Source organism: Poecilia reticulata, chromosome 13, assembly GCF_904066995.2.
Source record: "Poecilia reticulata chromosome 13, P_reticulata-male-v2, whole genome shotgun sequence".
In the NCBI taxonomy this organism is placed as follows: Eukaryota; Metazoa; Chordata; class Actinopteri; order Cyprinodontiformes; family Poeciliidae; genus Poecilia; species Poecilia reticulata.
Window position 1 is genome coordinate 27915712 of NC_088842.1, and position 13690 is coordinate 27929401.

Genomic DNA, 13690 nt, shown 5'->3' on the forward strand with positions numbered 1-13690 from the left:
GATGTCACTTCACATTGTCCCCTCTCTCCTCTTTAGGATTTGGTTCTGCTGAATAAGTAAAATTTCTTAAGCGGGACGAGGAACAACTGGGGAAATATATGAATTTGCAAAGTAATGTTCTCCATAAATTATTACTTATTCTTTAATGCTGCAAAGAACAACTTAAAAAAGTTATTTACCAGAATATTTTTAGTGTACAAACAACTTTAAACCTCCTAAGCTGTGGTCTCTGTTTCTGTTTTTGAGTTGATCTGCATCTACCCTTCCCCTCCCATCCTCACAGCTTTCGCGCAACAATAGAAACTTGTTTCCGGGATCTGTGCGTCAGGCTCTGTGGTCTGAATGACCTACCAGCATAAAAGCCAAGACCCCCTGACAAGGGTAAAAATGGGAGGGGGTTATAGCTGCCATGACTGGAATGATGTCATTTTGCCAAAACTGTGCTGCTAGTAAAATGAATTTTAGAATTCCCTCTACGAATCTGACATGTTATCTTGTTTGCAAACTGCATTTTTCTCTCTTCACTTTGTATTTTAGCTTAGATTATGTTTGAAAAATAATGCCTTAAAACATTTTTTTCTTTTTCTTTAACATATTGTCACATTGAATGCATATATGAAGTATTTTATTGGAATTATATCTGTGTGAGCATACGGTCATTATTATAAAAACATCAGACAATAGTTTATTCTTGGCGAATTTTATTATCTGACTAAAATCTTACTAGTTTTATACAGAATTGAAAACACAGCTGGATCTCATTGGCCTGTACCATTAGAAAACAGATTAAACCAAACAACAAAATTTATACAAAGAAAATAAATAAAGTTATTAATCTAATTCACAAGCTCATCTACACAACTAAATCGTCTGCAAAGTAAAAACCTTAATACATTAATCTCAGAAGGTTACTTTAAAGAGAATAAATAATGCTATACAAAAAGAAAACACTCCATTTGGTTACGTCCAGTGATGTAATCAATGACATCATAAACAGGAAGTGCCGGGCCGGCCCCTCCTATACACACCTGTTCTGTTCCGGTGGTAGGATTTGAACAGAGGGACAAAAGATGGTGAGTCTCAACAAACAAAAAAATAAACGTATGAGTAAATTTACCGTGTAGCTTCAGAAAAAAAAATAATTAGTTGATGTTTCAGAAATGTTAGCTTTGTAAACGTGCATAAATGTAAACTATAACATAATGTCACCACAAACAAACCTATGATGGTAAGTGAAGCAAAATGACAACACCAATGTTTTACCTAAAGCATCAAGGTCAACTATAAAACAGATTAAATGCTTAAGGGACAAATAACAATCTTAACCACTTTGTCACAATTTGATATTCCAAAATTAATTGGTGTTAAATTGTGAAGCAGCTAAAAATTCCCATTTCTGGATTTGTGTGCGTATAATTCCAAGTTGTGCCACTGGTTCCCAATTGAATTAAAATTGAATTAAAAGTCCAGACTTTGACTGGGCCATTCATACATTTAGGGTTGTTATGCTATTGGAAGATGAAGCTTTAAATGAGTCTTAATTTTTGTGCAGCTTCTAAAAGGAATACTTATTTATTTATTGGTCTTCATGATGCTGTTTCTAGATTCTTATTTGAAAAATTTAGTTTGTAAAACACGTTGTTTACTTTATTATTACACACTACTTTGTATTGCTCTATCACAAGAAATTTGAATAAAATTCAGCGAAGGCTGTTGTAGCATGACAAAATGTTGAAAAATTCAAGGGGTGTGTCTTTTTAAACCACTGTACAAATGAGCTGCAACGGTCCAAATTGTTGTTCACATTTGCTCTTGTTTTTAGCTTTCCTTTCAGTCAGCAGAGTTGTGTTGGCCAACTGGTTGCATAATCTCCTTTCTGCCTGGGAATTAACATGAGAAAGAATTTTGCTCTGCTTCACCGATTTTTATCATTCAAACACTTAAACAACTCGGTGCTTCTGTAAATTTATTGACCTGTTCTATTTTTTTTCTGTCCTAGAAAAAGAGAAAAATAAATATTTGTATCAAATGGCTGGGCACACAGGAACAAATGCTATTTACTAGATACGTTAAAAGTAAATTACACCATTTTTGAGGTTCAGAATGTACTAGAAAATAAGGTAAGGACTGGCAACAACACTGTCTGGCTGTTGGACACATCCTCCCTTGTATTCAGTGCTGGCCATGAAACTTCCTGTAAATACGTGATTGTTTACAGCAGAAGCTTCATACCCAGGATTTCTTAGGGTCAACGTTTCTTCTGGCACACTGAGCCCGAACTGCACTTTATTCCACTTTAATTTAACAGCTCCGGCAGCTTTTCTAGTTAAATCGACTGTTCATTATTGAGACCCGTTTTACGAAGGGGCTGTGAGGTGCAATTTAATGAATCTCTGGCACAAAGCTCCCTTTCAGTGCTGCCCGAAGAATAGAGGGCTATTTAGACCCCGCTAGGGCTTTATGTCAAAGGCGGCCCATAATAGCTGTCAGGCCAGGGCAGAAATTCCCACTGGCCTGGGAATGCACTAGAAATCAACTTTTGCCATGAGCAGATTAAGACAACAAGCAAGCAGTTGGGGAAGATTCTCCAACATACTGGCATCTGTTTGGGGACAAAGATTTTCCCATAGAAAAGAAGCAACTTCTTGCAACTGTATAGCTTCAGTTTTCAACTTAGTAAATAATGAAATTACAAATAAACCTCTTAAAGCTTTAAACAAAAACGATAATCAGAAAATTCAGCTTCTTATGAATTGATGAAATGTTTTTGTTGCTTTAAGCATAAATGAATTTCCTCCTTGTCTTTGATGTTTTCTGTCTTTAAATTTGATACATTTGGTTTTTGCAGTTTTTGAGGAAAGCTCTTATGTTTTTGCTTGCATCCATAGACAATTTTTTTTTCAGATAAACATTATCAAAGTAAATGGAGAAAGAAAAAATTATGGCTTATGTGAAAAAAGGTTATCCAAACCAACCTGGCCCGATCCACCTGTACCACCAGAACATTTCTGACAACATAAAGTAGGTCAAATATCCCTCAGAAAGCAGAAACATTATATCTTCCTCTAAAGACATCAAAAAATAGAGAAATTAATTGACATCAACCTATTTTGAAAGGGCTTTGGAAACCGTAGTGAGAGCCATAATCCTCAACTACATAAAAAAGGGACATTTACAGCAATGTTGGTCTCATGTACATTAGTTATAGTTAGTTTATAGTTAAACTAGACAAAAATGGCTGCTATTGAAAAGTTTCAAGAGAAAACTCACAGCTGACAAAAAAAATAATATAAAAGTCTTACATTTGCCAAAAACAGCTTGATAATCCCCAGGACTTTGGGGAATTTTCTGTGGCCTCACATAGTAAAAATGTAATGTTTTTGAAAGTTTTCTAGTTCAAATACTTAAATGGCACTTAAAAAACATGGCTGCTGTATTATGTTGGTCTTGGATTCCGACAACGTTTTGAGATGACAGGTTATATTTCTCAGATAATTACATTTGTTTAATCTGAAACCTTTAAGTGTTACAAAGGCAACTATTGACTGTACGAGTGAGAAGAAATGGCTTTAAAAAAATATATATATATTTTTTTAATAGCGCTATTTTTAGTGTTCGACTGGTTAAGCAATTTGTTGGAATTGTGTTGTTTAGTGACTGCTTTTTAGTTGCAAAAGAAAATGAAACATGCCATCAAATGGGGCTTAAAAAGCCTTTTCTTCTCACTATTACAGTCATATCCAACAGTTCCACAAAAGCTGTCACGGTTCAGAGCACACACTGACAGTAAAACCAGCGGAGGAGCTCTCTGACAGAGCACATTGTCTTCAGCTCAGTAGGAAATTTCAGACAAATCCCTCTTAGATGCAGGTGGTTGGGCACAAGCAAAGAGTTAAGTTCCCTGGTTTCCCTTCGCTCCTCCTCTTTGATGTTCTGACATCATCGGTCCTGCCCCCTGAAAGATCCCCTTCCTCATCCTCAGTGCCTGTCACTTCCAGTCTGGATTGTTTATGGAAACTTCACGAGCAGCATCAGGAGCAGGTGTTTATCCACAGAACAAAGTCATGCTTTGAAGAAACTTTCAGTTCAGGGATCACAGTGGATGCCACAGGTGTAGCCGCTGGGCTCGACAGAGTTATGGCGGTTCAAACTGCAATCATGAACCCTCAGTTTATGAGTTTTTGCTTCCCCGATTCTGTGATGGAGTACGACGTGGAAAAGAGTCTGGATGGGAGTCTCCTGTGCGAGGCAGAGAACGACGAAGACTTCAAAGAGACCACCAGGGACCTGCTGAGCTTCATAGACTCAGCCTCCAGCAACATCAAGCTGGCTCTGGACAAGCCGGTGAAGTCCAAAAGGAAAGTCAACCACCGGAAGTATCTGCAGAAGCAGATCAAACGCTGCACTGGTATTATAACACCAGGGAACACATCAGAAGCCCCGGTGAAAAGACAGGGTTCCCCAGTGAGTCAGCAGGGCCCTCTGCAGAGTAAAACTCTACAGAAACGAGAGGGGGGTCAGGCCAACCTGCAGAGCAAGAGCCTGGCTGCTCTCTTCAGCCCTGTGAAGGAAATAAGGGGGGAGAAGGCAAAGAAGCCCCCCATGAGGCACCGTAATCTGCCTCCATCTTTCTTTACCGAGCCTGCCAACTGCTCCAGAGTTAGCTCCACGTCTGGGATGACGCTGAAGGACTTGGAACGGGGCAACCCGGAGGCCGCAGACTTCTTTGAGCTCCTAGGGCCCGACTACAGCAACATGGTGAACGAGCAGGACATTTATCAGGGCGTGCCTTTGAGGGGGCAGCCAGACCTGGGAGGCCTGGACCCTGCTTCCTATGACCACTTAGTTGGTGGTCTCCTCTATACCGAACCCTGGACTAACTGCTCTGGACCGTGTAAAAAACCCTCGGAGGGTCTGCGGACAGGTCTACCGCAGCCTCCAGTCTACAGTCAGGCTGAGGACACTTCTGTGCCCTTAGACGACAACGGACTGTGCACTTTGACCTTTCCGAACTTCTTCCCAGACTGCTCCATATCTCAGGTTACCTATGACTTAAATGGTGGATATAACAAAACTAATTTTTCATGTCTATGAGAAACTGAAAGCTTGCAGATGGTTCTAACAGTAGAAGAAGACACTTTGATTTTCATTAACATTGCAACTGGGACACAGTTTTCATGTTGCGTCTATGAAAAACCCATTTTACAAAACATCAAAAGCTTCATGTGTGGATTTTCTTTTCCATCTCAGGCAATTAACAAAGACTTTCTGAAAGGATCTAACTGTGAGGTGACAGTGATGTTTATCCTGCTCAACACATCAGTTTGTCCTATAGTGGCTGATATTAACAGTGACGAAGCTGAACTAAACAAAAGATGCACTTTTCCAACTTTATTAGTAAAGGTCTGTGCAGCAGCGCAGAAAGGGGGAAACTAATTATTGCTAAAACGATGACGACTCCGTGTTTTTGTCTACCAGAAATGTATTCAGAATTTACTTTCAGCTGGTCGACTGAACACTTTTCGTCCCCTTTTGGGAAGGCATTTATTGTATCTAGCTATTGTAACAGGACAAAATAAAGCTGGTCTTTATTGGTGTGTCTGTTTCCTGCTTATTGTGGATAAGTGTAACACAATTTTTCACTCGGTGACTACAACTGCATTCTACCTCGATGTGATTCTAGTGTTGAATTTAAAGACCTGTTGTGATAAAAACAGACAACAAAATTACAAAACATACCGGCTCCCCCTAGTGGCTATGTTTTGTTTTTTTGTAACAGTATGAACCCTTGGCACAAAGTTTAAGTTGGTGTATATGTGTAAAACTCGAGGCCTGGGGACCAAGTCTGGCCCGCCATAACTTTTTATGTGGCCCTCTGAGAAAAGGTACTTTTAAGATAACAGTTGCTTAAATATTATTTTGTCAATCAAATCAAAGAAGTTATATCTGTGTAGAGTCAAAAATAAATTAATATGAAAAGATGCTTAATATTTAATTTTAAATAATGGAATGCAGCTAATAATATTTTAACAATTTATTGGGTAGTTTTATCAATATATTCTGCCACAATCGGCCCTATTGAGAATATTTGTGACGTTCAGTTGGCCCAAAATGAAAATGAGTTTGACACCCCTGAGTTAAAAACTGATTCAGATTTATTTCAAACCTTTATTTCTGTTTATTTTAAATATTATAGCTTGCTGCTCATGAAAACTAATTTGGTTTCTTAGAAAATGTACTGCATGAAAACAATGAAAAAGGGATTTTTAATACAGAAATCTCAGATTATTGAAATGGGCTTCCATATGTTGTACAGTATCTGCACTCAGTACTCGGCCACAACTGCTTTTACATGAATTACAGCATTAAAGCATCAGGATGAGAAGGAGATAAGTAGGTCCAGGTTGCTTTAAAAGGAAACTTCAGTTTAACTGCATTGTTGGATCTGGGATTTCATATTTCTCTTAAAAGATTGAAAATGAGGTTTAGTTTGCTTGATACCAGGGTCATTGAAACGGAAACAAGTGGAAGACCTAGTGGAAAATAAAATCAGTTTCTTTATAAAGCTTGAAGGTAGACAGAAGCAAGAAATGTTCCAAAATTTCAGTTGATGCATTTTTCTCATGTCTCATCCAATTTTATCGATTTCATGACCATTTGCACGCATGCTTTTCCTTCACACATGCACTAGATGGCAGTAATGGTTCATGGAAGGGCTTCCCCACCACTCCCATCTGGCCATAAATGATGTATGATGTTTTGCATATCATTGTAGTCTTGTATAGTAAAAACCGAGTTGTTCATCGAATGTCTGCTTGCATTATAAAAACAGATTTGGAGAAATATGAGCAGTTGTTAAATTTGATATTTAATCACTGTTTTTATCCTACTCCCATTTGAGAAGGATTCTCCCAAAATGCTCAGTCTTTTGAGCACAAAAAAAATGATCTAATGCTCCAATTTGAAGACATTTTCTGCAAGACCTGTGGTTTGCCTCCTGCCAGTTGGCTTGATTAGCAAATTGTTCATTACTATAATACATCATACACAGGGACAGACCATCATTTTATCTTTCTGTACACTGAAGTACACACACAGGCGGCATATGGATTTTCTGTCCCAGAGTTGACACTGGCTAATACATTCAGATTAGGCCCCACTGATGGCACAAGAACTGCATCCTGCTTTGATTTGATAAATAGTACGGTGGAGATGCTGTGTTTGTCCAAGTGATTAACGACTTCTGAGATTTTGCGCATAGGAATATCGAGACTGGAATGTTTGGTTTAAAAAAAAAAAAAAAAATCTGACAAACTATATTGCATAGATACACATGCTGCATGCAGCTAAAACAAACGATTTCCACTGCAGATAACGTATGTAGAAAACAAACAAAGCAACAAAATATCTAAAGAATCATTGAGTTTTAAAACGTTTTTCTTTTTTATGGTCTTCATTTTTATACTCTATTCAATAATAATTACACTGGTTTACCATAAATGCCTTTTTCCTGACAGAAACTTGTCAGTTTCGCGGTTGCTCTTCTATCCACAAGAGCAAAGCAGCTTCATAAATTTGACCGCCAACCAAAAGGAAAGATGAGCAGAGCAAATAACATTGTGATAAGTTATTTTAGCTTACATTTTACAATGTTGATAAAACAGGTTATATTTTATAATTAAAAACATATATAATCAAATTTATTCCATATTTTTTATATTTTGCTCACTTTCTTCCATCTTTCCCCTGCAGCCTCCTGATGACCCCCCACTTTGAAAAACTCCCATAGCTCTGTTTGGTTCCTGCTGTTGAGACAGATGTTGAGCAGGTTTTAAATTTGTGAATGTTAAGTTTAATTGTAGCAAAATATTCTGCTTACTTCTCTGCCTTCTGCATGAATTGTGTCAGATTACTATAATGGTTAAAGCTATTTATTGTTGCTGCTTAATACGTTCCAATTTTACCTTGCATTTCTTTGGTATCCTCATTTTAAATTTTAATATTTTTTTAATAGTTTTTGGTCCTATAAACAGTAAACAGTAGCTTGTACACTTTTTAAAATATTGATCAGAGCATTTGAGAAATGTTCTACTCTGTCTTCTGCAAATCCTTGGCGACTGAATAAACATTTACATTGCCAGATCTTGCTGTCCTCCTTTTACGCATTCCCCTTTAAACATTCCGGCATGGATAACATTTTTCCCCATGTGCATTTTTTTTTTCTGGTTTTTACTTATTTTACCAGCAAACTTTGCTGGTGCAGTTATCAAATTCCTGCTCTGCCTTAGGGTGTATCCTAGCAACGCTAAAGGGCTGTACTTTTGGTTTAGGATTTAGGAGATACCACCAGTGACTGTAGATGTTCGTAATCATAAAATATTGCCATAGTTTCCATATTCTTCATTGACATACCAGAAAAAAGGTATGTCATGAAGTAATATCGTGGTGCCTGTATATCATATCTGTGCATTGGCTTCAAAAACAAAATAAACGTAGAATTACAACAATAAAATACATTTCTTTCATGCTTGAAAGAACTGCAAAATGATTTGTTTAGATTTTTTATTTTTGAAAACTCACTAAATTTTGCTCTTTTTTAGATTATTATTTCAGTCTGTGGTGCTGATAATTTTAGAAGCGGGAGTGAATGTTACTTTTTTTCTTTAGAACAAGAGCTGCTATGTCATGTTATAAGTATATTTTGTTTACATGTTTTGTGCAAACACTATGATCCTCAGAAACTCATATTATTACTCAAGGTTATCGTATTGTGAGAATGTCACGCCTGCCTCTAACCACCTACTCCATAATGCTACATATCTGTTATAACCTGGCAAATAATTTCTAAAGAGAGCTTCTCTCTGACCAAAAGTTCTTCCTTTTGGTTCTTTTTAAAGACTTCCTGCTACATTCTTGAAATAAATTGTCAGCACCAAACAACTTCAGACATGCAATTCTGAAAAGATGTTTCATCGTGAAATATTTTGCGGGCAACCTTCGACCTACCCACGACATTCACCAACAAACGCTGTCAGTGGAGATGTGACTTTAGAGCTCACGCTACATTTTTCTACCCACCAGTCAGAATCAGTGGGATCCTTTCTAAAGTCTGAATAAAAAAACACAGTGGTCACAAGCAAAGGTGATTCGTAAACATTCACTTTATATTAATATTTTATCCTTGGCTTGATCTTTTACTTGTCTGCAGTGTGCGATTTCAGACAGACTCACCCACAGCGTACTTACTGCAGAGGACATCTTTTAGCATTTGTATTTTTGAAGCCTCAACACTTTCCATTTTGAAATGATTTTATTCAGCGTTTGAGCACTGTTCCTTTTCCCCTCAGGGTGTTGCGAGCTTGCACTGTGTGTATTTGTTGGGGTGATAATAAAAAAACTGTGCAACTGACAAAAGTCTTGGATCCATTACAGACAACACTGCTCTAAAATGTTCATCTCTAGAAAATTATATTGACAGGCGGTTTCAATCCAAGCATCTTACTTGGAAGGGAGATTTCAACTTATTCACTTGCTTCTTGTGCAACGTGTTTCAATGTAAAAAAACCTCAACATCATAAAGTCAATGGGGGGGTTTGGCAATTGAAAATGATTTTTAACATATTTTTTGTCTTATTGAGGCTTTACTTAATTATTTAAGTGCGCTGGCATTTTAATTATTTAATATTTTATTGAAAAGTGAATTAAAATCAGTATTTGAAGTTGAAGGTGAAACTCAAATTGAGTCATTTCATGCTGATAAATTTGAAGTGCTTATTTTTGTTAATTCGAATTATTATAATACACACATGGTGAAAACAGAACATTATCTGAGAAAATTCCAGAAAAATATGCAGTATACATTTTTACATTTTTCTACAAACAGACCCCAGCGGACACACTGATTTGCGCACACACACTTTCAAATTCACATCATCCAGAAGGACAAGGTCATACCGACAGAGTTCATATTTCATCACAGTTAGGATACCCTCCTCAAATATCTTTTTGTGGAGCAAAACGTGATGGCACATGTAGGCAATCAGTTTCCTTATATGTCTGGAATGTCGATGCAGGGCATGAAAAAAAGAAAACAAAACAATACAGATTACATGAGATCAATAGACTAGTCTATGACAACTTAAGGAAGATTAAACACAAAAAGTTAGTCTTAAATAAGCTAGCTGTTCTCAAAATGCTCCAAGCATCATCATGGAAGGTTGAGTGGAAAGAAAAAATGTTAGAAAAATGTGCATAAAGGATAAACGCAGCCTGTGTTTAGAGGTTTTAAAGCTAAACCATTTCAAGAGTTTGTGGGATTTGAATAGTCCCAACGTCCTGATTTCAGATTAAAATAAAGTTTGCATTTCATTCGGATATCAAACTCCCAAATTACTCGAAACCCTGAAGTTCCCAGTTAGTGATGATAAAGCGCAAAACCAATACAGACATCTAGCAGGATATTTTTACAGCAGGTAATGCTTTCCTCCTCCACTTGACACCTGCCCACACACACAACCAAAGGCACCAAAAGCCTGTTCAGTGACCGTTATATACTTTGCCCCATAGGCTAGTAAATTCAACTGACCTGAACCCCATAGAGAACCTATGGGATATTGTCAAGAGGGAAATGAGAGCTATCGGACCCAACAATGCAGATGAGCTGAAGGTTTCCATTAAAGTAATCTGGGTTTCCTTAACACCTCAGCAGAGCCACAGGCTTATCGTCCCCAAGCAACACTGCATTGATGCAGTTATTCATGCGAATTGAGCCCCATCCAAGCATTGTGTGCGTATAGTGTACAGAACATGAGCATACTTTTCAGCAGGCCAGACATTTATGTTTTAAAAACAAGTTTATTTGCTTTTATGAAATGAAACTTTTCTGAGAAGCAGCAATTTTGTTTCGGTGACTGCTGCCATCCAGTTCCCTGAGAACCATCTTTGACTACTGCAGGCTTCTATGTGTAAAAAGCCAAAAAGCTTTGACATGATAAATATCTGTTGTCGAAGAACTGATCCACGAGTCACTGAATTATTAAAGGTTCCCCACCAAATCCTGTCTGGGTTGTTCGCAAAGTTAAACTACTCAAAGAAGTCAAGTGTAACTGATAGCTAACTCATCCTGTTGGTTATTTTTCCACTGATACTCATTGTATTACAAACTAATAGTCCTCTATTTACCACATCTCCTTTTCCAGTTACAGACCAGCTCTCGTTGTTGTAGCTTCATGCCTTTATAACTCAGCTAAGCATATTATCATTTGCAACTTTTTTCCTTTTGCAAAGCATTGGAGTGATTTATTAAACTGCAAAGCGTTTTTAAAATTATTTTAAATTGGCACATTTGGTTTTGCACATCTTCCATCCATCCATCCATTTTCTTGCACCCTTGTCCCTTAATGGGGTCGGGAGGGTTGCTGGTGCCCATCTCCAGCTAACGTTTCGGGCGAGAGGTGGGGTCACCCTGGACAGGTCACCAGTCTGTCGTAGGGCAACACAGAGACACACAGGACACACAACCATGCACACACACACTCATACCTAGGGGCAATTTGGAGAGGCCAATTAACCTGACAGTCATGTTTTTGGACTGTGGGAGGAAACCGGAGTACCCGGAGAAAACCCACGCATGCACAGGGAGAACATGCAAACTCCATGCAGAAAGACCCCAGGCTGGGAATCGAACCCAGAACCTTCTTGCTGCAAGGCAACAGCTCTACCAACTGCGCCACTGTGCAGCCCTGCGTTTTGCACATCTTTTCACGTCTTTCTAAATGGCAAAAGAAAGAACTAAGGATTCCCAAGCTGAGAGTGCACACTTGAAATGAATGCTCTGTGCATCCTGTTCGTCCTTAAGAAAGGAAATGATCTTGATCCCCTGAAAACATTTGCTGTGTTTTGAAATCCAGAGATTGTATAATATTGGAGCAGCACTTAGATATATATACATTGCAGTACAGTTGGTTGATAAATGTCCTTTCTAAAGTAATTTGATTGTGGCTTATTCTCTTAGTCCCTTCTTACTGGCCTTGTTATTAATATTTCAAGCTTCTGAGTAATGAAAGCATACTCAATGGCAGAATTAACAACATAAGCAGAGAGACACTTTAAGGTACCACTTAGCCTGCAGCCGTTTTATATTCTGCGTCTAAAAGTCTGTCAACTACCTCAAAGCGAAAACAAACAAAAACTCTCAGTTAAGTTGCTTCATTTTTGTCTTTAGGTACCGTAATAAAAAAAAAATACACAATCAAAAGATTTCTGCACAATACTTTTGCAGAAATATGCAAACCCTGTCTGCACTGGCAGCACAGGCAGTCATTACATAAGGCTTCATAACACTTGCATTTCCAAATTCTTGCATAGCCTTCATGCTAAGTGGGAATGTGAGTGACTTTCTCACCTCGAAATAGATGTTACTCGGTGAAGATCATCAAAGCTGCCTGCCACCAAGGCCCACAGAAACTGCTCAATTATGGAGTTTTAATGTCATGAAGCAGTGCCGCAATTATTTCGCCGCTGCAAGTCCTCCTGATTGAAGAAAATGCGTCCCTGGCTATTGTCAGGTGCAAATGTTTAGAGATGTTTGCATCAAAGTGAGTTTCTCCGTCTTTGTCTCACGCTCTGGACAGGAAGTGATTTGAAGATTTAAATTAGGTGGTATTCGTCCTAAGATGATGAAGTTGTGTTACACCGTCTGCTTATCCCTTGAGAAACATGAGAATCATTCAGAGTCGGGGATGAAAAAAAAAATCCCATTACCAGTGGCAGATTTCTTCCACCATAATTGCTGGAGTCTCTCCTTTGGGAGGAACGGGAGGTGAAAGATGCCAGAGTCATTGATATTCCAATATCTGCAAGAAAAATCTGGGGGAAATCTATTTTTGTCATTTCTCCCAAAGCTTGGGCTGGCCTTTGAGAAAAACAAGAAAATCATTTTGGGACAAAACAATTTTTCAACCACATTTGTTCACCACTGTTGTTGAAGACCAAAGAAATGCACAATGCAGTTATACAAGGAAATGGGGAACTGGAACATGATACACATTTTTAATCTCATACTTTTTTGAGAAAGAAGCTTTTCTTTGTTTTTTCTCCTTAGTAAAACTGATTGAGGTTTAATTGAATAGTTTGTTCATAGATCTTCTTTGTTTTTCTTTCCATAGAATTTGCTCCTGGCCAAGTTTTCTTTGTTTACACGTCTCTTTCCTGGGTAAAGCCATTCATAATACCATTGATGCCATTAAGTTTGTGTAATCTTTTTTTTTTCTTCCCAGAAAGCTACTCCTGACACTTTGGTTTTTCTGTCTTGTAAAACTACAATTAATTTTTGTAAGTTGGCCTGTTGTCTTTATGAATCATAGAAGGTCCTCCTGGCTAATTGATTTAGCTTATTTTTCCTTTTTTTTAATGTTTGCTCTCTGTTTTCTCAGCCCTAATCCAGTCTCTGCAGATGGCCACTCACACTGAACTGGGTTCTGCAGAGGGCCTCTCCCTCTGCAGAATCCAGTTCAGTAGTTGTTGCTTTCCACAGTCATCACTGACTCAGGATGACTAGTGCAGAGTTAATGTCTCCACAAGAACATCTTTAGATTTGACATTTCGCTAACTGACAAGAAATGACCAATTGATTTTTGCTGTGTATAAGTAGGACCGAACTGGATTGTTCTAAATCTAATTGTACGGTTGG

At 38.0% G+C, this 13690-nt stretch overlaps 1 protein-coding gene across 1 annotated transcript; it reads left to right on the top strand.

Moving 5' to 3' along the window:
* The first annotated feature begins 3825 nt into the window (after nt 1-3825).
* On the top strand, nt 3826-5597 carry fam181b (family with sequence similarity 181 member B). Its single transcript, XM_008426386.3, has one exon. It carries the CDS (start codon nt 3865-3867, stop codon nt 5092-5094), a length of 1230 nt encoding a protein of 409 aa, XP_008424608.1. The 5' UTR covers nt 3826-3864; the 3' UTR covers nt 5095-5597.
* Nucleotides 5598-13690: the final 8093 nt, after the last annotated feature.

Bases quoted from the DNA above. Each gene is read 5' to 3' on its own strand.
- fam181b (XM_008426386.3), top strand. From the start codon at position 3,865: ATGCAGGTGGTTGGGCACAAGCAAAGAGTTAAGTTCCCTGGTTTCCCT.